The sequence below is a fragment of the Ambystoma mexicanum genome, chromosome 8, assembly GCF_040938575.1.
Source record: "Ambystoma mexicanum isolate Mex_15411 chromosome 8, UKY_AmexF1_1, whole genome shotgun sequence".
Lineage (NCBI taxonomy): Eukaryota > Metazoa > Chordata > Amphibia > Caudata > Ambystomatidae > Ambystoma > Ambystoma mexicanum.
The window spans coordinates 1,430,587,365-1,430,611,249 of record NC_090929.1 but is presented as its reverse complement, the minus strand read 5'-3'; the positions used below and the strand labels follow the sequence as shown (position 1 = coordinate 1,430,611,249).

The window sequence follows — 23,885 nt, the reverse complement described above, 5'->3', positions numbered from 1 at the left end:
TCTGCTCCACATTAGTATACATTCTAGGAAGTAGAATACAGTTTCAGATGCTCTTTTGAGGAAATAGTACAACCCAGAGTGGAAAACACCCACCCATAGACAATGTCCACTTTATAACTTACCCAACGAAGGGCAGATGAGCATCCAGCACTTGCTTGGGATGCCATAATATCCATAAAAGCTTTTGACGTGTCTGAAAACTTTTTAATTAGCACCGGTCCTGGAACCCTGAAAAGAGGACCATAAAAAGAGTAATGAAAAAAAGACTGGAACAAGGTAATGATGCAAAAACACTCATTTTTCTACAAATCACCAATTAAGTTGTGCAATGTACCAATATAACTTTAACATAGGAAAGGTTAAATAGTGTACCAGCCATACAAAAACGTACTTATTAACCTTACTTATTGTTCAAGGACCTAATGTTTTGTCGCCAGTGAGACTACATACAACGTACCACTGGCAATGCAAACATGTGCAATGTGTCTTTGGGAGTCAAATCGACATCTTTCAGATAAGCCATCTGGTACGTGATGCAAAACCATCTCACCTAAAGGAAAAACTGTTTACAACAAAAAGATAGATCTTCTATATAGATATTGCTGAGCAGTAAAGCGGAACTCAAGGAGGAGGTAGGATGGTTGTGAAGTACAGATATTCCCAATTGTTACTGGTATACTAACAAAAAAAGCGACACTTTAAAAATCAAAGATATAAGGTCAAATAAGTACTTTGGATGAAATTTAACACATAATAACAGTGCATTTAAAAATAAATATGGGACCTGTGATGAACCAGGAATGAGATGTGGAAACAGACGAAATCTAGGGGTTGGAAAATGCCCCACTATTCCTAATCTAGGAGGGGTTTCCCTACCTCAACAAATCGAATGAGTCTGTCAAGTGTCAAGATGGCCAAATTTTTTTTTTTTTTTTTTTTTTATTCAAACCCTTGTTTAATTAGTTCGATCAACAAACTTTTACAACATTTTTTAAAAATATATTAGAATATATTTTCTTCTTATTGAAGATTTAAAACACTTTTTTCTATTTAATAGTTTTCCATTTGCTATAGCCCATTGGTTGGGTCTATTAAAGTTCATTTTTAATATTATTTTTCTAACATGTATAAGCAATTCATTAAATATGCACCATTAAAGATCCTTATATTTCCATATTATTGTTAGATCTACATTCAAGACACATTCATATCAATTTGTACTAAGACAAAAATTCATGCATAGACTTAGAGAGCTGGTAAAAGATGTAAGGTTACATGAAAGCTGCATTGATCTCAAAGTTTCCCAAGATAAACAGATGATATGCAATTACAATGCTATTATCATTAACACTGAGCTTGCTCAGTTTTCATTTGGAACAACTTCTCTAATTCATTGTCTATAGACTTTAAAAGTCGACATAGGGCTAGAATAAAACTTGTTCGAGTCCCCCACATACAGTCAAGCCATAGCCATTCCCTTGATGCATCAGTTGATACACAGTAAGGTGTAATTGTTAATTTACGTGCTGACTCGAAGTATGGACAGAATATAACCATGTGCTTTAAGGTCTCCAGGGTCGCACCATCCTTACACAATCTGCATCCTAACCCCGCAAGTTGTTTCCAATGCGGGTTCCAGGTATATATACGCTCCAAAGTATGAAATTGATTCAATTTAAAGCGAAAATAGATCTCCCTGGCTTTGCTACAGGGGAATTGAATTATGTAAGGTTTATGAGGCCGTCTAGATGAACAGAAACGAGCTGCCTCTTTGTAGCCCTTAAGTGTCGCCATGCCAGTTACCGTTCTACACCAGTCATTCTCAACAATCCGATGTTTAACATAATCTGATCTGTATTGCAAATCAGCTGGTGTGAGTTCAATTTCGTTGAGAATAACAAGCATTTTCGCATAGTAAGTCGTGAGGGAAGATCTTTCATTTGCCATCATTATTTTACCCAAATCTTCATATAGACAATTTACAGGAGGATATAACATCCTAGCAAAGTTAGCCAACATACGCCAGTTTCTACGTGCAGAGAGGGCAGTGATGCCAAGTTCCTGCCTTATCACAATATTGGGTATAGATTTGGCCAACCTCAGCGCCCTCTTCCACATACAACCTTGCAGTTGGTCGAGATAGTTGTTAATATTTACTATACACATGTCCAAGGCAAAAAGAATGATGGACTCTACTTTTAAGATGTAAAATTGGAGTAAAGGAAGCAAAGAAAATTTGCAGAACTTTAGATAAACGATCCGCATTTGTGTGGAGAGGGGAGCAGCTTTTTTATTTAAAACATCCCTCCACATTGCCATAGACTGCGAGTCAGTTATGGTGTACTCCAAATAACGAATCTGAGGAGCTATAGTTAGTGGGAAGTTGTCAATTCTCCAATCACGGGTGATGTTCTTCCTCTTAAAGTTCCTGAACACTACTATATTGGATTTTTCCACATTGCATTTTAGATTGTGCGTAAGACAGTATGATGAAAATAGGTCTAATTTAATTTGCATGCCTTTAGGCGTACGATCAAATAATACAATGTCATCCGCAAAGGCCAGCCATTGAATTTTAAGATGTCCCAACCTTGGTGGATACGAAATTTGTTTGTTCCATATATCATTAATTCCGCAAAGATAAAGATTAAACAGCGTAGCAGCCAGATTACATCCCTGCTTAACGCCAGTGTTGATCTTTATTGGATGTGTAGTTGCACCTCCGTTGTTCACTCTAACCAAGTAGAAGGTGTTAGTGTGGAGTTTTGATAAAAGTTGTATAATGTATAATGGTATGTTCATGGCAACCATTTTTTTCCACAATAATTCACGGATAACACAATCAAAGGCGGAGGTAAGATCTATGGAAGCTATGTATAACGGTCCTGAATCCTTGATTTTGTGTTTAGCTAGAAGATGTGCCATAATTGTGGCATTTAGGGGCGTGCCCATCCTTGCACGGAACCCAATCTGATATTTTGACAAAATTTTTCGCTCCTCAATACACGCTTGCAATTCCCCCAACAGCAAGATGGCAAACACTTTCGCAGTGGTATCAATCAGTGCTATAGGACGGAAATTGCAAGGTTGGGATCTTGCACCTTTTTTATAAATTGGCACAATAATGGAATTTAGCCATGATGGAGGAGTAAATGAAGTTGTCAACATGCCATCGAACAGTTCTTTCAAGATACAAGCCCACATGGCTGGGTGCCGTTTGAGAACACACGCGGGGATCCCATCTGGGCCTGCTGCCTTCGAGTATTTAAGGGAAGATATCGTGTTCACTATACTCTATGTATTCCAAGGTGCAAAGGAAGCAGGGGCCAAACGGGTCCATTTAAATTCAATTTTGTCAAATGTATGCGGGAGGGCAAACTTTTGTTCAAAGTAATCCCGCCAGGCCTGTGCCGATATCGAATAGGACTGGTCAGCGGGGAGTATAGTAGTCCCTGCCCTGAGCAGACCCCAGGTAGAACGTCTATCCCTATGACAAAGTGTGTTAAACATTTTTAAGTTATCCTGGGTGTGTATAAAGTGTCTGTAATCTCTACATTTATTGCGATAAGTGTTCAACACACTTTTTTTTTCAATCAAATATTGTCCCCATGTAGTTGAGGTTTTGAGGAGTAACCGCAGAGCTACCCTCTTAACTCTTTTTGCTTCAAGAATGAACTTAGAATTCTGCTGAGTCGCGCACCGAAGAGGATGCGGTGCGCTAGCCCTCAAAGATTGCAGTATCTCAGATATTACGTTGGATATAATGCAAGCTTGTTGGTTTGAAGTATTCTGATCAGTAAAGGAACTGTGGTGTAATTGCAAGTGTAGAGCGATCATGTCATTTACCTTATTACAGAGTTTGTTATCCCATCGAAGTGACAGTCCTGGACGATCACATATCAAGTGATCTTGTTGCGGATCGATGGAGAGGTGAGTGACACATAAGTCCAAGTTTAGCTGTAACATATGATGGTCACTACAACTAGGATCATATATTGATAGTGTCAGAGCGCGCCTGGAGGCCTCGAGATGTGGCAAAATAATCAATACAGGTAGCTCTGTCTCCTCTTCGCCAAGTATGACAGCAATCACTGCAGGAGAAAGGGAGAATATCGAGTTCCCAAGATTTCAGATATTCCAGCCACAATCTACCTCTATGGCGCGCTTGAATGAATAATCCAGAATTTGCAAGGGCTAAGTTGACTACGATACAATAGGCATTAAAATCCCCTCCTAGAACAATCTCACATGTAGGATGTCGAGTCAGAACCTCATCAAAAGGTGTATCCAATTCTTGAAAAGCATCTGATTGATTGAGTGTTACTGGGTTGTGGTATAACGATACTACTAGAAGAAGTGTTACCGGCGGGCCCCAGAGCAAAAGCAAAGCAGCCAGCATTACCATTTGCTTGAAAGACATCCAATACCAATATGTTTAGATGTATATTCAAACAGATTGCGAGCCCACCATAAGGTCGACCATTTGTACTACGCTTCGCTCTAGTTTGAAGAACGATAAATCCGGGCAACAAGAGTTCATGTACACACATGGTTTCTTGACATAACATGTCGCATTCAGTTCCTAGACACGGTTTACAGAACCAAGATTCAAGATTGTTAAACCCGCATGAATTCCAGGATAGAATAGCTAAAACTACAGGCTACTTAATGAGGAGTATTATTCAAGGCTGAGTTTTGGGTGTTTTGGAGAGCAGATAACCATGACCAGTCCTTATTGGAGTTGGATAAACTTAATAATTGGGCAATCACTTCTGTATTTAGACCAATCACTGGAGCCCCAACGGCCATATTTGGCAGTTGTAAAGGCGGGGGCGCCAGCGGCGTTTCATTGAATGCAATGGCATCGTCAATTGAATCGAACGGATAAAGCATTAATCCAATGAAACGTAACTCTTCGGTGAATTGCACAAGGAGATTGGTGATGATGGCTGATTGCACCTTGCATACCATGCGATGATTTTGAAATGGTGGCAATGTAATCCATTCAATGTCATTAGAGTGCAGTGTGCGAAGCCCGGGTATACGATAGAAAGCTTGCATTAAAGCTGAGCGATTAAGTCGCTTTGTACCATTGCTAAATGATATAATTTCCCACCCTATAATGGTTGCGGAATGCTTGGTTGGTTCCCCTAGTATCACGGATCCCTCCTTAAGCCCCTCTAGGGCAGCCCCGTGGAGGTTTTGCTTAACCCATGCACCCTTTGTGTCAGGCAGGGGGGGAGATTTTCCTAGCATCCCCATGAGTAGGATCAGAATGGGAAGGTTTCAAGAATTCATCACTGCATTCGGGCAACTCAGCGGCAGTCCTCGGAGCCCTCACCATCTCAATGGCATCATCGAGAGCCCCTTCTACCTTTCCTATTTGCGATGATTTATTCCCAATTGGTTTTAAAAAGTTAGGTAGTTGTGTCTGAGATGAAGAGTGTTCAGTCTCTTCAATTCTAGACTGTGGCATATGGAGAAGAGATTTTTTGGAATTTTTATTAGAAATATTTTCTCCTAGGTCCGTCCCATTCCCAGGGATTTTCATCGTCGCAGGCTTAGTCTTTGAGTTGACTGCAGTGCTATTCACAGATTTTGTTTTTTTTGTATCACTTGGTTTTAAGTTAGAACACAATTCCTCTTGGGATGTTTTTAGGTCCTTTTTTCGATCAGCTTTTCTTTTCAAGGCACGAAAGAATAGCCTTTTCTTTTTCCTTGATATAAAGGACTGCTCCGCAGGAGGGGGAGAGTTTTGAGCAACAACAGATTTCCTATGTGGAGGTGTGGCTGCAATTGCAGCAGGTATAGGATCAGATGGATTGGATGTCTCAAATAGTTTAGTTAACGCCGAAGGGGTATCTGGATAAAAAACCTGACCCCCATCAACGCAAGTTTGAGAGAGCCTCATTCCTTCCTCCCCCTGACTAGGTTGAAGAAAAAACAGGAGCTGCTCTATTTTTTCAGCGTGGGATGCCACCGCCTTACATAGCTGTGCATGCGTAAGGATGTGGCATGTATTCTCAGCTTTAGGGGCAATTAGTGTTTGTGCAAAGGATTGTGGAAAGGCATATGTGACCTGGGGAGGCATTGTGATATTAAGGTCACTCCCTGGAAAATCTAGAGCATCTGTTTGAGTATATGCAGAACTATTTGCTGGGACCTCTTTTTGCGTGTATTTGAGATCACCTAGTTCGTGTCTAATGCTGTCCGCAAAGATGAAGCCTTCTAATTTGTTAATTTTTAGTAAGATTTCTGTCAAGGCGGTTTTGCAATCCCTTAGTTCGTAGTGCGTGTATTCATGTCCACGGTCAAGTAGGTTGAGTATTCTTGTTAAAACCGGGTAAGAAGCTTCAAGGGAATGCATGTCACCAGTCGGTTCCAGAATATCGAACCCCAATGGGTTAGTCAAAGACTTTTTATTAGGGAAATGGAGAGGCTCAGTCATCACTTTGTTGGAACTAGGTGGAAACAAGGTGGGGGAGGAGGGCCGCAGAGGGGATGATGGCCACAAGCTAGACATCGGAATGGCGATGGGGGGGGGGATGCCTTTATAGGAGGTGCTGGGGAGGTGTTCAAATCCACCATATGAATGGCATCTTTGCGATGAATATGTACATCAGCCTTTTTAAATCCCGGAAAGGTAACTGGTGTTGAAGGTCCCTCTGATAGCCCTACCCGTTTTTCCAGTGTGTCAAGTATAACTGGAGCTAAGAGCGAGTTATCAGAGGGCGAAGCGAGGATATCCTCAGTGGAATGAGAGGGCTCAATTGGTGCGGTGTCCATACGCATGCTCAGGAAGCTTTTACGAGATGGATTAGGAGGCAGCTTTGTGGAGGGTACATTGCATGCTAAGGGGAGAGACCGACTTTGTGCTATTTGCAGCGCCTGATCACGCGCATATGAGAATGCTACGTCGTGTTTAATTAGATCCTGATCGGTAATTGGCCCCCAATGCACAGCTGATTCATGGCTAGCATCCGGCACTATGCCGTTACCCTTATTTTCATTTCTCAGAGACATTTTTTTACTTTTACGATTTTTTTTCGTGATTTTAATGGAGCCTGATTCCAAGGGCCGGCCACTACGCAAACCTACCACCATTTAGCATAAATAGGCAAGTTCAAAAGTATGTGTGCCAACTTACAACAATAAGACAATCCCGAGCCCCAGCCTCACAGCCTAACAGCCAAACAGCACACTTGGCGACACTTGGATGCGCGCGCAGGATGCGCGTGCGTGCAGCCTTTAAAGAGAATTCTGGGCAAGATTGAAACAAGGGGTGTGTGTGTGACACGCCAGGAATCTACAAAAAAAAGAAATATAAACGTGTCAGGGGGCGGGCGTAGCTTTTCAAAGAGCTCATGGAAAAGGTGTTTCAAATCAGAAAGGAGCCACTACCCCAGCCTAGCCCAGCCCAGCCCAGCCCAGCCCAGCCCACAAACACACCCAGTAGCCCAGCCCAGCCCAGCCCAGCCCAGCCCAGCCCAGCCCAGCCCAGCCCAGCCCAGCCCACAAACACACCCAGTAGCCCAGCCCAGCCCAGCCCAACCCAGCCCACAGGCACGTATATCAACCCTTTTCGCTCTTAAGTGAGTGAATAATTACTGTGGATGATGAAGTCCAAAAGAAATGTTCACACAGGCAGCGTTTCGCCGCATTGAAGTGACAGAGCTTCCTCTTGCGCATACAGCCTTTGCAGGCGAGGGTCGACGTTCCCAACAAAGTCCCCGCAGAGTCCAGTCCAAACGCCAAACAGCACACTTGGCGACACTTGGATGCGCGCGCAGGATGCGCGTGCGTGCAGCCTTTAAAGAGAATTCTGGGCAAGATTGAAACAAGGGGCGTGTGTGTGATACGCCAGGAATTGTGGATGATGAAGTCCAAAAGAAATGTTCACACAGGCAGCGTTTCGCCGCATTGAAGTGACAGAGCTTCCTCTTGCGCATACAGCCTTTGCAGGCGAGGGTCGACGATGAGCGTTCCCAACAAAGTCCCCGCAGAGTCCAGTCCAAACGCCAAACAGCACACTTGGCGACACTTGGATGCGCGCGCCAAATTAAAGGTCGGTCATGTGTCAGTAATCCTATTATGGCCCTCATAAGTAAACTTCAATGTGTAAGAGAATTGACTCTTGTAGTTTCCAAGTGCTCAAATGGTCAAGTTCAACACAAAAGTTCAAATCCAACAAAAAAGGTTTCCACACAGTTCCAGGGATGAACTTCCTTCCCCAGATTCTTTATTTTAAGTTACTCTACTTCAAAAAGAATACTTCCGTTCCAAGAGCAGTAACCTCTCCCCATGATACGCATTGCTTCTCTTGGGTATCGGCTCCCTTCCCCTTTACAGGTTGCAAATCCCAAAGGGAATGTCTATCTAAAGGCTCTTTTTTTCCCTTATACAATTCCACAACAGTTCATTAGTTCAAGGGCATGGCCTTCCTTAAAGATCTTTATAATATGTGTTTGGTCTTCACCTGGGACACTCCCGCCAGGTCTTAACACAAATGCCCAATGTCCACTTCACCAGGTACACCTTCCTACCAGGACTCTATTATACTTACATCAACCTTTACCTGGTACACTGTCCCGCCATTACTGTTAACATCATTACTGAACTTTACCTGGCATACTTCTTTATCATGACTATTATGCGAGTCACTCTTTCTTTCAACTTCGGGTTTAACAACCCATGAACAACTTGCTTTACAAATGCCCTCACTTCTTTAGCAACAGTGCCGTTTCCCTCCAGCTGCGTTCGAGAAGTAATGCACTTTATTTTGCCACCCGGTAACCCACTTGCTTAGTTTAGGTTCACAGGTTGTTCCTATGGCTTCAGCTGAATTAAATATGCTTGATAGTACCCATCTTCCTTCCCAGGACTTACCGGTTGTCTCCAGCATTTCTACGCTCACCCCTACTGCGGCTTACTGCCTTGGCATGCGCCCTGTGTGAAGAAATCATGAAGCAATACACAGACAACATTCAAAGTTCAAATAAAAATGGTTTATTAACTTAAATGTCAGGATGGTTGAAGGCCTAACTTGCCCTATGCGAAGGTGGGATTTCCCTACCTAAAGAAACCAAGACTAGTCGGAGTCAGGATGTTCAACTTAAAAGTCTGTGTCCAAAACCTGTACTTGCCCTCACAACTAAAGCTCAATGTATAGGAATGTCGGCAACAAAAGAAAAAGTGTTCCAAATAAAGTTCTGAGCATATTCCAGCTCTGGGCTTACTTTCCAGCTCACCTTCCCCAAGTTCAAGACAGTTCCACAACGTCTTGAAATGAATCTCTGGGTTCCCCCAACAGTTCAAAATGAGTCAGAGTTCTCCTTCCCCAAGACACCAGATTGTTGCGCAAGATATGGTGAACCAAAGTAAATGGTTTTTGATGATCACTGCAAAGTGTGAGCAAACAAGAACTGTAAACTATTGAATAACGAATTGAACGAGAGCTTTTGGTGAAAATATGAAAGCTTTTAAGAAACCAATGAGCAAACGACAAGTTGGTGTGAAAAGCGAATATCATATTTTGCAAGTTAAGAGCGAATCTGATGAAAAGCAATATAAAGCAAGAATGGAACACTGCTAAGTGTGAGAGCAATGTGGTGAAGGGGAAAAGAGCCCCACAAAAAGTTAACTGTATAACTGAACTCATGTTGGCAAAGTACAGAAACTGGCAAAGAGTGAAACACGGTGTGGCAAAGTTAAAAGGCTGGCATAGAGAGCCAAGGGAGTGTGAACCAGAACACAGGTGAAGCTACAGAAGAAACTGGGCAAGCAAGCCTAGGGTGACCAACTGCATGACCTGTAATGGATGGACCGTGTGGTCCGACAACTACACCTAGACCGGGTATAACTGATCTGTGAAAGCCAAAGAAATAGACCAAGTAATTACAAGTGCATGAGAGATTGCTGAAGTGAACCAGAAGAAAGCAATCTGTATGAACTATCAGCTGCGAGCTATGAGTGTCAGCTGCTGCCTTCACATCCACCTTCGCCCCCCCCCCCCACCACCACCACGCCAGACTCTACCTCTGCTCTCAGCAACCTCCATCTGGCCATTGCTAACACTCTGGACATTCTTGCCCCAGTCATGAAGATCCGCCTGAAACCTACCTTCAAGCGCAATACCTGGTACAACTCCAAACTTGCAGCCCTGAAACGCAAGTGCAGAGCTGCAGAACAGACGAGACACACCTCAGGTTCACCCTCTGACAAACTGGCCTGCTGCCTGGTCCAAAGTAGAGCTGGGCAGGGCTCGGGCCAGCCCAAGCCCCACTGGGTGCTCACCCACCCCTTACAAATAAATAAAATACTGGCATATGCGAGCACATCTTTTTAAAATGTTTTGTCTCATCTATTAACCCAAACACTCCATATAGCCTTTTGGTTTCTTTTAAACCACCCCATCCCTTCCTTGCTGGACAGAGGTCTTCCCTTCATCTCTCGTTCTCCATCTTCTGCCTGCTCTTACCTGGTCCACATCTAACTGTTTTATTGTAATGCTGCTGCTTTCCCGTGCTCTTCCTCCCTGTGTTCTCTCTTCATTTCACTCCCCATTTCTTTAGCTTTTTGCTCAATCTGTTTTCCTTTGAATGTATACGCCTTGGTTTCCTTACGTGGCACATTTTCACTTCCTCTCATTTCCCTCACATTCCCGGTCACTATGTCTGGATTGTTCTTTGCTTTTCTCAAACCTCATCCTGTCTCGTCTCCTTCCCTTTCTCTCGCAAAACCTCTCGTCTCCTCCAGTTCGCACTTTGCTTGCTTTTCTTTTGGTGCCGTTATCCGCCCAATTTGGCTTTTTACTGCCTCCTGTTCCATCCTTCTGCCCTCCCCCAAGCACCCCAACAACCCTGTGGGGTAATAATGACCACACCTTGACCAAGGCAGTCTACGTTAAGTTAGCTATATAGAATGACAAAGAGCTGCTAACGTGTGGGCGGTTGATAAACAAAGCCTGTGGTGTGTGTGGGAGGAGCCATGGGGAGACATTGAAACATTATGGCCAGAACAGCCCTCTGCAGCTGCCCCATTACAAGGCATAAATTAGTTTCTACAAATTGATTAGCAGAATGTGCTAATTAAAATATTCTTGATTAGCAAAGTAAACCATTTTATTAGCAATATTGTAGTCCTATTTGTAATGTCACAAGAAGTTATTTGTACCCTGTACATAAAATAAGCATCAATACTGCCTGTGTGTGTACCGCTGAAGTCAGACATTAGTGAGAGGAGTCAGGCCTTGCAATTTCTTTGAAATTCTGGTATACCTGCAGGTCGAGTAACTTGGTGTTACTTAGTGTAACTACTTGACCTAAGAAATGCACTTGCACCATACCAACGGATAACAAATTTAAATGTGCTTTTTGTAAAATGGTGCCACAAACCCACCTTATGTTTGGCATACTGCTGCCCCCCCCCACAGGCCATCCTTGCACAGTGAAACCTTTGACATTTACTGCAGGCAAAGTAAATGTTTCACAACAATTTCAAATATCCCCTCCAAATGGTACTTACCCTTTATTAAATATACTCGACTGTGCGAGTAGACTTTGCAAACCCTGAACGAGTGTCTAAAATGTAAAAGGTTAGCTGCATAAATGGGCACAACAGATATGGTAAAAAGGCTCTGAAACAGTTTTGCCAATTCTCTCCCGCAGATTCTAATATATAATGTAATCATAGTCGGAGCAAAGCGAGTTCTGGAGGCTAGCTACAGTGCATAATATTGCAGTAGATCTGTAGATTTACAGACTAGATGAAACTATTGATAACTACTTTGAGTAAACATCTAGTTAGCTTTGTGTATTCATTATGCAAGAGGAACAAAAGTAAGACTAAGCAGAGTAGATGACGTAGCAGGCAGAGAACGATTGAAGTTTGCTGCCCTCTCGTTTTCAGGGTATCTGGTATAAAGCAACAAGGTGATAAGATCAAATGTCTAGTAGGGATAAGCTCATGAGTTGAGCACCAGATGTATGCAACTAGGTCATAGAACTAGGTTTGCCATCAAAAGCATTTGGCCGTGTGATCATGTACATTTTCAAAAGTGTTCAATAGTCAATGCGATACATTCCCAACAAAATGAAAATATCTTGCCTAGCACTCCCACACAGGCCCTTGGCATTTAAGAGTGAAGGAGAGGATTACTGCTGCACTCTCTCCATTAGCCCCTTTGAACTTGCAGTTAACATAGAAAGTAGGGTGGACAGAGGGTAAGCGAGGAATGCAAGGTGAGCTGTCCTTTCATTGAACAGGGTAACAAAGAGCTAGCTTTGCTACACAAGTGTCAATTTAATTAGCAAACCTCCCGAATTGTATAGCAAATTTCGATGAGACACTGCTTATTTTATGCCTTGCATTAGAATGTTAATTAAGCAATAGGCCCCAAGCAGAGGGGGCATTACCACTTCAGGTAATGCCCCAGGGCCCATAGTTACAGGCCTGGCATTTCGGAACAGAAATGAAAAATGGCCACCATGGAAAGGAGAGAAGCGACTACTTGTAGTCTCCTCTTCTTTTCCATGACAGCCAGTCACAGATCGGGAGCGAACGCGCTGGGAACAGAAATGTTCCCAGCGCGTCCGCTCCCGAAATGGACTTCAACAAAGGTCAGTGGGGATGGGGCAGGGGAGGGAATTCTGTGGTCATCTTCAATTCCACTCTCTCTTTCTCCCCTCACATCTCTGACGTCTCTAAGAAGTCACACTACCAGCTACACCTCCTCAGAGGTATTCTTCCTTTCCTCTCCTTCCCCCAGAAGCTCACTGTCTCCAGAGCTCTGGTGCTCCTCAGGCTGGACTACTGCAACAGCCTCTTTCTAAATCTGCCCGCTTCTACTCTACGCCCTCTTCAACTCATCCAGAACAGGACTGCGAGACTTGTCCTTGGCCTCAAGCCCAGGGATCGTATCTGTCGAGGACAGAAATATCTGCACTGGCTCCCAGTGGCTGCAAGGATTAAGTTCAAAACCCTCTACATCCTCCTCAAGGCCTTCTAAGGCCTGGAGCCTCAATTCCTTCAACTCTCTCTTCCTAAGTATCTTCCTTCTTGAGCTCTTTGCTCATCCGCCTCCAACTCCCTCAGGGTCAGTCGCTTCTCCAAGCAACGAGTGGGTAGTAAATCTTTCTTCGGCTGGGGCCTCCCTCTGGAACAGCATCCCTGAAACTTGAGAACCATCTCTGGTTCCGGAAGCACCTAAAAACTTCTTCGCTTCCGCTTTCTCTCCCCCTCTCCCCTGCTGAAGTCCTGGCTGATACTGAGACTGCACAGGTTACCGGTCCACCCATCTGATCTCAGGCACAAGCCCTGCCAGTTGCACGCTTGCGTTGCTTTCCTGGCAACCCCTGCACCTGGGGACTGTTTTCTGTATCCCTACAGTCCCCTAACCAGCACTTAGGTCTGCACTCACTCTGCACTTGCCACCTGCTGGCCATTATTTATTTTAGGTTATTGTGATTATTATCCCATGTACTGCACTCCCCCCACCCCCACACTTTTCTTTTCCCCCTTCCCTTGCACTTGCGTGATCTGAATGACACCTGGCCTAGTAAGATCGTTGTCTGTCTTCCCTCTGTCCCCCCTCCCTTGCCTCGTCGCGCCTTGAAACACTTGTGTATAGGCGCGTTATAAATCACTGGGAAACAAGTGAGGCATTAGAAAAAGAAACCCTTCATGCTTCTTGTCTGCTCAGCATTCTTCCAAATGCTAAAGTGAGTAGCTTTTGCTGTTAGGGATTTGTAGAGTAAGGTCTGTCTGATCTTGTCCTGTTCGATAGTCTTATGTATTTTTACCTTGATTAAGCTGTCCTACAAGTTTATGCTTTGAATGTGTGCTTAGCAAGCCTATTCAGGCAAAACAGTCTTACAAATCGTGCCCATGCTGTGGCGCAACACCATTCAGCTGATCAGTCTTCAGCCCCCCACACCTCCCTCGTTTTGTGCATATATTTCCCCGGTTAGGCCCTACCCATGAAATCTCTGGCTCCCCCACCTCTAGTCCATAGGCAATACAGACTCCCCATCCGTGCCAAGAAAAGGGCCCACATCCAGGCACGGTAATCAGGGGCATCCAACACAGCTGAACTCTTCAAAATCTGCAGGGAACTAGCCAACCCTTCCGCAGTCGTCTCCTCCCAGTCTTTGACACCCCTGCAATCAACTGGACACATACTTCACCACTAAAACTTTGAACATCCTGAGCACCCTTGCTACCCTCTCATCCCAGGTTATACTGGGCACCTTCTCCTCACTCAACTCTTTCTCCACTTGTGGTGTCCCCCAGGGCTCCAACCTCTCACCCTGGCTCTTTAACACTTACTTGCTACACTGGCACTACTCATTTCCTCCTTCTCCCCTAACTTGCAGTGTTACGAAGATGACGGACAACTCTTTCAAACTTGCATCAGGCCGGTAAGATGCTCAGCGGGTTGAGCGCTCGCTGCTGCGATCTGAGCATGATCGCAGGTTCGAATCCCGGCAAGGCCAACTCAGCCTTTCATCCTTCCGAGGTCGATAAAGGAGTACCAATTTCGGTTGGGTGATATTGTATGTAAATGTGCTCTGTAAAGCGCTTTGGATTAAGGCGCTTTGTAAATGACACATCGTTATCGTTATCTTACATCATCCCGGACTGCCCATCTGCCATCAAGTCCTGGTGCACTTCCAACAATCTCTGCCTCAATGCCAGCAAGACTGAGATGCTCACATGGTTTCTTCTAGTTCACGCCGGCGTCCTCGTTTCCCCAAAGGACCACCCATGGCTGCCTCGATTTCTAGTCTGCATGTCTCCCTCGGTTCTCTCATGTTTGCAGGTGAGAGTCTTCAAGCATTACGGACATGCCTGACCCCTACACCAGTCTGTAGGCCTCTTCCTCGTCTCAGTACTAGAATGGTGAAAGGATCTGTTAGTGTGCATTACTCTTAGTTGCATCTTCTTCGTCCCAGTACTATAGTGGAATGAATAGAGGAATTGAGGGGAGAGGGTTTACAACAGCCAATAAAGGGAGCAGGATGTTGGTTCTCATTTGGAAAAGGGGGATACTATGTCTCACCTATGGATATCATCCCCCAAGCCCCCAAAACCCAAGGACCCTCCTCGCAGGGGATCCTCCTTCGCATCTACACACCCAGCATCAGGATCCAAAAGCGATGGCCTTTCCCTGGCCATCTGAGAAGAGGATTCAAAGGGAGTAGGTGTCTGGATACCCTCAGATTTCACACCTGTTGAGTGCTGCACTCCCTTTCTATTGGCTTTCACTGTGCGCAATCCCCACTGCCTTCTCTTGCTGCGGCGGATGGTCCTGCACCGTAGTTTCTCTGATCTCGTGTCGGTTTCACCCCTTGGTCGCCTGCCAATGCTTGCTTGCCTTCAACGTAGCGGTCCAATAGGCTGCGAGGCAGCTTGGCGTATGCAGCACTCTCCTCTCCTTCACCCTATGAGCCGCAGCCGGTCTGCTTTTGAACTTCACGGCTTGCTTACTCATATGCCAATAGCTAAAACACTGTTGGTCTCCCATTCTTTGTAATCCTCATTACTCGGTTGCTCTACCTCGTGTCAGTCACTATGGAGTTATTTCCGATTGGTCTAAAGGATGTGAATCCTGAGCCTCCTGGGAAGTGATCCTCACTACTCCCTGCCTCTTTGTTGTCAGAGTTGCCAATATACTCTCCCTAATGGGGGTTTGGGGATTAATCACAATAGATCTATTAGGAGGTGGGGGATGAGTAACAATATGCCATTATGCAACTGAGGAACCCCCCCCCTTTCCCTTCGGGGATATGTGCTTTCCTCAGAGAATGTCCCGTCACTCTCCCGAGGGACATCTAGCACTTGAGTGAATACAAATTTAGCCCTTGAGTGACAACATTTAGCACTTTAGTGATACGTCGAGGACAATATTAATGTTCTACATCGAGTGCGTGAACTGTTTGCCTCATACTGTGGCATCTTTCTGCACATTTTCTTTTTATTACTCTTTTTACTGTACTTGTGATATATCAGATTGATTTTAATGGTACCTTGTGTGTGTAAATGATAGCACGAGAATTCATCTTGTTTTTTGATGTTAATAAAAATATGATATGAATGGATTATTATGACTCCCGATCTACCACACTCTTCTACTTTTGGGAGTCTTGTTCTGTGAGACATCACGGTTTTCTTCTGCACTCTCCCGAGGTGTACCATCCCCAAGATGGTGCTCCTCATATAGCCGGCAACAGGATCAGGTAGTTTGCAGTCATCCCCTGGCCATAGGCGAGGGGGGTCACATTAGGGAAAGAAGTGAGGCCATCCTCAGAATCATCACAGACCATAGACAGATTGTGGCCACTCTTAAGCTACATGTATGCCCATTTAAAAGAAATTCACAGGCAGAAAACTCCCCACGAACCCCTATCGATTGGTTCGGGTTCACTCGCTGTGCTCGGTCGCTATGGCATTTTTATGGGAAACATTTAAGCCCCTTCACTTAAAAAAATTCAAAAATTCTCCACCTCCCACAGGGAACGGGTTGGGGGGAGCCCAGGGACTGGTGGGAGCATGAAGGGCAGGAGAAGGATGGGGAGCGCCCAGGGACTGGGTAGGAGTGAGATTATGGAGCTCAGCGATTGCGATGGGAGCAGGTGGGGGAGCCCAAGGACTATACTGGGAGTAGGGAGAGGCGACGGCGCGCAATAGTTCATAGCCATTTGTACATACTGTCCATTTTGCATTTTATGGGGGGCCGGCCTGCCAAAATTTTGCTCGGGGGCCCCCCCCCAGGCCAATAGAGGTTCAAGACCACTGGTCTGGGGCTACAATGAGTCCACACAGAGCAACACCAATAATTCCACTTGGACAGTTGTATGAAAATACAATTATTAGGCCTTTAGTTTACACACTAAGCATACACAAATCTGAGGTAAGTATTGCCACACAAAACCTCACTAAATAAAAATACACACTCGCCCTTAAGAGAAAATAGAATTGTATACAAACACAAATCAACTACCAGTGCAAATAGGCAGAACTCTTTAGAATCAACACAAACAGCTTCCCTCAACCCTAAAAAAAATAAAGTAGAATCCTAAGATGGTTTGAGCCCTTGGGTCGATAAGTCACCAGTTCCAAAGCATATACTTCCTCGGGTAGGTAAATATAGGAATATCAGTGCCAGTGGTTATGAATAATGCAAGAAGTAAAGGTCAAGTGAGTACTCAACTCAATCCAACACAATAGACAGATATGCCTAGGGAAGGAACCTTAACCCAGATTCCAATACCAAAGGTTCAAGTCAGAGTGAGTTATGGTTAGGACTTTACACCCTAGTTACATTATGGGAATCAGAAGCAGAAGGCAACAGGATAATAGACTTACCTCTCTGGCTCAGTTCTCCAGATACCACGGTTGGGCGTCCCAGACTTTCTTCCAGGCATGTTCTTTCTTGGTTCCTTTCGTGAAGGTAGACTGGACATCTTTTACTTTGCTTCAAGGTATTTAGTTGTGGTCTGTCGCAGTACTTGGGAATCGGATCCAGACAGCTTCCAGTTAAAGACCTGAATGAAGGTACCTGAAGATTTCTACAGGAGAGACTGCCACGAGACACCTCAAGGACATGAAGAACCGATCCATCTAAGGTCACAATGGTCAGGCAGCGACAGGCAAACAGCCATAAACACAGGAGCAGCCCCTGCACAGCTTCACTTGGAGTGAGATGGGTGAAAATAAATAAGCAGGAGACTTATGGCATAAGCTGAAGCTATGCAAAGTTCCAATACTCTACTCAGAATGACTACTGCAGCTAGTTAGTTCAGGAGAGAGATGGTCAGTCCACTGGTTGGTCCTTGTACTCTTCCGAGTATTCACAGATCATCAAGCAGGGGTCGAGACTGGTTATTCCCAATGGTCCAGGGATCTAAGCACCAATGAAGGCCTTCTTGAGATCAGGACAGAGGAGCAGGGCTTCACCAGAACACTGGAGTCAATGCTGGTCAGCTGCAAGGGTTGTCAGCGGGCTGCTCATCTTCGTAAAAGTATTGGTTTCAATGAGGATGATCTGAAGGGGTCCTCAGTTTGTCCAAGATTCAGGCTGTGAGCAAGCCCACCAATGGTAAGGATCTGAATCATTCAAATAGCCAGTGGCTATCTAATCATCACCACATCTGCCCAGCAACAGACTTTTAGGCACCAGTTTGTGGATTGGGACTAGACAGTGCACGCCCCCTCTGACACACAAATACACAACTCCCCTTAACCTGCGAAACCAACAGCTTCCCTCCGGGAAAAGGATTTCCATACAGTGCATTTCCTGACCCGAAAAGGCAGGAAGGCAGCAGAAGGACAAGCAAAACACTTTGTGGCAAAGCCATGTCAGGGCGCTAGCCATCTTTAGTCATTTGCGGTAAATGCTAAAGTGCAAGTTTAAAATTAACACAAAAATTGTAAAAATATCACAGCCAATACCAGGACGGAGGACGACCTATGTCCCAAGCCTAAGAGGTTCCAAAGGATATACTATACCATGCTCTGGGATTGTCCAATGCTCCAGTGGTATTGGTGACGCATTTATGATTAAATTAATGAAGTACCATCCAGGCAGGATATATGTACTGGATATCAACAGTGATGTGAATTGCACATTCAATGAGAAACACGTTATTGAAGAGCAACAGCCCTGGCTAAAAGGGAGGTTTGCTACCTGATGGTGGCCACGGAAGGTCCGAGAATATCTTAATTGGGAGTGAAGATGAATTCCTGTATGGACTTCGAGAGGCTGATTGCCAAAAACAGGGGGTGTTATGCTAAATTAAATAAAAAAGGGGGTAGAAAAAAAAAAAGCCACTCAAGTTTGTAACCTCGAATGGTGTAAACATCCGTAGGCGGTCGTAATCTTGGTTCCAACTGATTTTGGATGTTGTGCAGAGAGGCTCGTCCTGGCTAAAATTAAATGAATTAACCCATCCAATCATCCTGCAGTGGAAGCTCAATGTTTCCATGGCATGATGGAATATAACCACCAAATATTTTAAATAAATGTTAATCTCAAATGCCCAGTTATTCAACAAGTAGTACAACATTGCCAAAATACAATGACTACATGACAAAGCTGCAGAACATAGCAAGGGAACATGACTTAAAGCGTGAACTTAATGTATTGAAAATCAAGACTATTTCCTTCAAGGAAAGCACATTCTAAATAGGAAGTGAAAACAAAATGAACTTTACTAGCTGCAATTGGTGCTATACACCACACTCTTGCATTTTTATAAGATGTGCCGCTGCAAATCTTGCAGCTGTTTATAATGATCACTCCATTCAATTCAACCAACTGGTCGCAGTGTGTGAAAAAACAAAAAAAACATTCCATTGAGCCATACAAAGAGGTCACATGAAATCAAGACTGCATTAGACAAAGTGTGAAAAACCAGTCAAACATCTCACCGTTTCAGGACAAGGTTGAGGAGGTATGCAACAGCAGCCAATGACTCATTGGACTCAACTGCCTCCAAGGTGGTCATCTAAAGGGAACACAGAAGTTAGAAATGAAAAATACGGTACAAAAGACGCAGTCGAAGTCATCACTAAAAAAGGAACCACCAGCCTTCCTGGCCCAAAAAATTTATACAATACAAAATTGTTGTGATTTGGGAGACCAAAATACAAAAACTTTGTTTTCCCATAGAACATGACAGATCATGAAAAAAATATATCAAAACAAGTGGGGGGGAGGGAGGGGGAGCGGAGTGTCGGTGTATGGCTGGAGTTCAAGGGGGTACGTTTTTTCTATAAAAACTGATTGACACCAAAGTGAATAGGCATTACGTTAGAATTTGGTAGTGGCCTGCTAAAGAATTGTACATTATATTCAATAGTGCCACAGGCTGGTCCATGCTTGCCGCACTTCTATAGAACCACTGCTCAGCATGTGCTCACCAGTGTGTAGGTTTCTTAAACTCCACTAAAGAAAGTTAGGCTTTCTTCTTATCTTCCGGGGGTCAAGGTCTATTTCAAGGGAATATTCATCACATTGTGAAAAAGAAAGGAGGGGGGAGAGCAGAAGCGCTTAAAGTCCACATTATGAGATCAAAAGGTTCTGTTCTGCTGCTGTAGCATTAGATCTGAGTATTTATGGCATTTCCCATGAATGATCCGACTTTGTACCCGGACGTATTCTCATGGAAGGAGAAGGAGAAGGAGGAGGAGAAGGAGGAGGAGAAGGAGGAGGAGAAGGAGAAGGAGGAGGAGAAGGAGAAGGAGAAGGAGAAGGAGAAGGAGAAGGAGGAGGAGGAGGAGGAGGAGGAGGAGGAGGAGAAGGAGGAGAAGGAGGAGGAGGAGGAGGAGGAGGAGGATTGTTCCCTGCAAGCAGCAAGTACCAGTCTGTCTGTATTATGTTATTTGGAATTTGTATAGCACCTACTGCCACTGTTATGGCTTCGAAGCGCTGCGGTGGAAGAACACCCCTCGGAAGACTGCAATTTGCTTTGCATGATTTAAAATGCTTCAAAGGCATGGGAAGACTGCTATGTCCATGATTATGTGACAGCAAGATCGAATATTTAGTGGGACTCCGCTGTATTCAATCGGTTGCAGCGCGAGATGAGGCAAGGGAATTGCAATAGTCTATCAATACCAAGGGCAACCATCTACAGTTGAGGGCTCAGCTATCCTTTATATGCAGAACACAAACATTAATGGTGTCATGCAGTCAACATGTTAATTAAATGAACAAATAAATGCAATTGTGGGATTAGACACAGATACCACCAGCACAAGTCCTATTGTCTTTACCATCTTGTTATTGTGGTTAAAAAAAAAAAAAAGTACTACACTGGATTCAAAACGTGGTGGTGATAATAGTCACCTACAGAACAAATGCCCAACTCGTTGTCCGTGCCATTGTCCCTCTCCAGTACACCCGGTCCTCTCGGGAGAAACCCCTTGCTACCTTCTACCCTCTCCCCCAATGCTCCTCGTTGACCCCACCCCCAAGGTTCCTCGTTGACCCTGCCCCCTGGATCCCCTGAAAGTCAATTTCTGACTGAGTTCCGACTACCTGATGCTTTCTGGTTAGCATGGTAAGGTAACCCGAGGGAGAGGCTTAATTCCAACGGGTGTGGACTGGGAGTGAGAAATATAGCAGAATGCCAGAATGCTTCAGTATCCAGTGGTTCCATGGGAGGGGCTAGATAAGATCATGTTATGAGAGCCTAATTACATAAAATTCAGAAACAAGTAGGCTTTGTAAGGTGCTATAACCGCTTAAGTTGAGAGCAGAGATTAACTGAAAATCAATTAACATGTGGGCTCTAGGAGCAGCTAGAATAGCTTATGTTAGGAGATCCTGATTCAATTCAATGTAGTAGCAAAATTCCAAATCGCAACACCCAAAAGCAGCTGAACTTAAAATGGTGCAAATCTCATAACACATTCAGATTGGTGAAACCTAACAATACAAAAATAAATAAAAAGGCTCAATATAAACTGCAAGAGTTCCAAGCAGTGATACTGCACAGTAGCAGATTTTTTTTAAAAAAGTATAGTTACATACGGTGAAAAATTATGGAGTCAAAGTTTTTGTGAGTATGTTGCATCGTCCCTTACCTTGTTTTCAGGGGTCATTTGGGTCGGCTTGGAGTTGAAAGGCTAGGTGCCTGGCGAACAGGTAAGAGAATTGTTCTTATCCACGGATTTCCACTAGCTGCCTGGGAAAGACTGCATGGGGCTCCTGGTGAAGGGTCCTGTGACCTACTTGCTGGCCAATCCGAGGTGAGGGGGAAGGAGGGGGCTGGTCTGGAGCGGGAGGATAGCGAGAATGAAAAGCGCTTTAAAAAGGTTATTAAACCGTTACATTTTAAAACACCCAGCGCCAAAAAAGGCAGACAACGGCGTGGAGGAGAGCTCGGGTTCTGCGAGCCCAGGGCCTCACCTCTCTCCCAATGGGCAATTCTTTGTCCCGTTTGTTCAGGGAGTGCGGTATTGCTCGAATCCTAGACAGAGCTCTTAGCCGTCAATGGATAACCTAGTGGTAGCTGTGGTCGAGCAGTAAAGGTAAACTCTTTGGTGAGTAGTGGTTAAGATATCTCTTAAGCATATTACCTGGAATTAAACTCTTTCCACACAGAAGTCCAAGAAAATAAAGGTCATCTTTTTTAACAGGAAGTACAACTTTATGCAGGTTAGAGGTAAGAAAAATGGGTTTGAAAGGTTAGTAGAAGCATTTTCTGTTTGTGACTTGTTATTGTGATTAGTCAAGCCTGTGGCTCTTCAGGTACCAGATTTGAAAGTTTTAACACCTGGGGTACCTTAGGGTATGCATCTTCCCCTAGGAATACTCTGTGCATACCAGTAGTTCACATAGGCCCAAACACTGTGTGCCAACAATATTTGTTACAATGTTTACTTATCATTGTTAAGTTCGTCAGAATGGATTGCTCTTGCCATCTACACCAGTAGAAGGGTTGAATCAGGTGAGAAAACAATCCATAAAAAGGTTGTGGATTAGATCTATGCACAAAGTGAGTTTTGTTGTCCTGTAATTTGTTCCACAGAGTTTGTTTTTTCAACTTGAAGGATTTTTTTTTTTTAACTGGGTCTATAAATGTGAATACATGGATTAGTACTAGTGTGAATATATGTGTTATTGCTTGCACTATATAGTGTTTGTATCGGTACACATTGATATGATTAGTATGCTTGGTGTGTGTTGATCTCGCAAAAGTATTGTTATGATTAACTTCATTTCTTTTAGAGAAATGGTAATAAATAACTTTGGAATTTTGTAAAATGTTTAAAAAGAAAGATCATGTAGGTTATTCTATTGTAATTAATTTGATTTAAGGGTCTGTCCATACAACACCGATCATTTAGTTTGGCTATATGTATAGGAGCCTGGGAGATCAGGGCTAATTCCAGGTACCCCCGTGTTTTAGCAATCTTCTCCTAGGAATCAAATGGGAGAGGGAAATACTTCTAGATGCTATGTTCCTGCCACTGTTGATTGGCATCAACTGGTGCAGACAGGCCCAGACTTCAGGAACACACTGGTGATTTTACAAAGGCAACTTGAACACAAGGAACATTACAGTCCAGATTCTTGACAGTCTACACTTAAGGGTCCTGACAAGGCTTAACATTTGTGATGACATTTTCTGGGTGTTAGGAAGAACTTTCTCTTTTTACCACTTTTGCCTCACTTTATGGGGACCCCCCCCTCAGTATTATTTTTGGGCGACTTCAAATCTCCCTGAAAGTCCCTTCACCCAGACAGTGTGTTCTGTGAAGGCTTGGGGCAGTGTTACTTTCTTCAAGGAGCACTTTCTACACCAACCTCCAATCACTTTCAGTTGTCATCTGGAGTGCAGTTCTAAATCACCAACCACATCAACTCATCCCCAACTTTCACTTCTTACCATCACAGAATCCTGGATCTCCCCTCATGGCTGCTACACTAGCAGCTCTACACATACACGCTTTACCAGTTGGGAAAGGTGGCAGCACAGGGCCTTTATCAATAAGTCCTTCAAAAGTGCCTCCATTCGCCCATCTGACATCCCCTCTTTTGTATATGCCCTTATTCAACTCCTCCTGTTACTGCTGAAACCTCTATCGACCAACTGGTCCTCCAAACTCCTTCCCCCAACTTGAACCTTCCTCTAGAGTCACTCTCTACCGCCAATGCCCTGCTGGGAGACTTTAACCTTCCCAAGCCCTCTCTAGCCATCTGCCTTGAGTTAAGCTCCCTCATATCGGACCACTACCTCCAAAGCCAGCCTATGCACTCTGGTGGAAACATCTGACCTGGTCCCCCTCTCCAATTCACTCTGCTCAGGCCCTTATTCACACTAACCCATTGGTCACTCTACTTCCCCTCTCCCGTTTTCAAGGACTGAGGAAATTCA

The 23,885-nt window shown here is 44.2% G+C and overlaps 1 protein-coding gene across 1 annotated transcript in view; it reads right to left on the bottom strand.

Moving 5' to 3' along the window:
- The window catches only part of RRP12 (ribosomal RNA processing 12 homolog), a 1,372,062-nt gene that overhangs the window by 1,281,535 nt on the left and 66,642 nt on the right, over positions 1 to 23,885 (bottom strand). Inside the window, exons 4-5 of the mRNA XM_069611582.1 lie at positions 19,429 to 19,505; positions 123 to 228 (exon numbers count right to left, since the gene is read on the bottom strand). Coding sequence (XP_069467683.1) covers positions 123 to 228; positions 19,429 to 19,505 — 183 coding nt within the window. The remainder of the gene's footprint in view (positions 1 to 122; positions 229 to 19,428; positions 19,506 to 23,885) is intronic.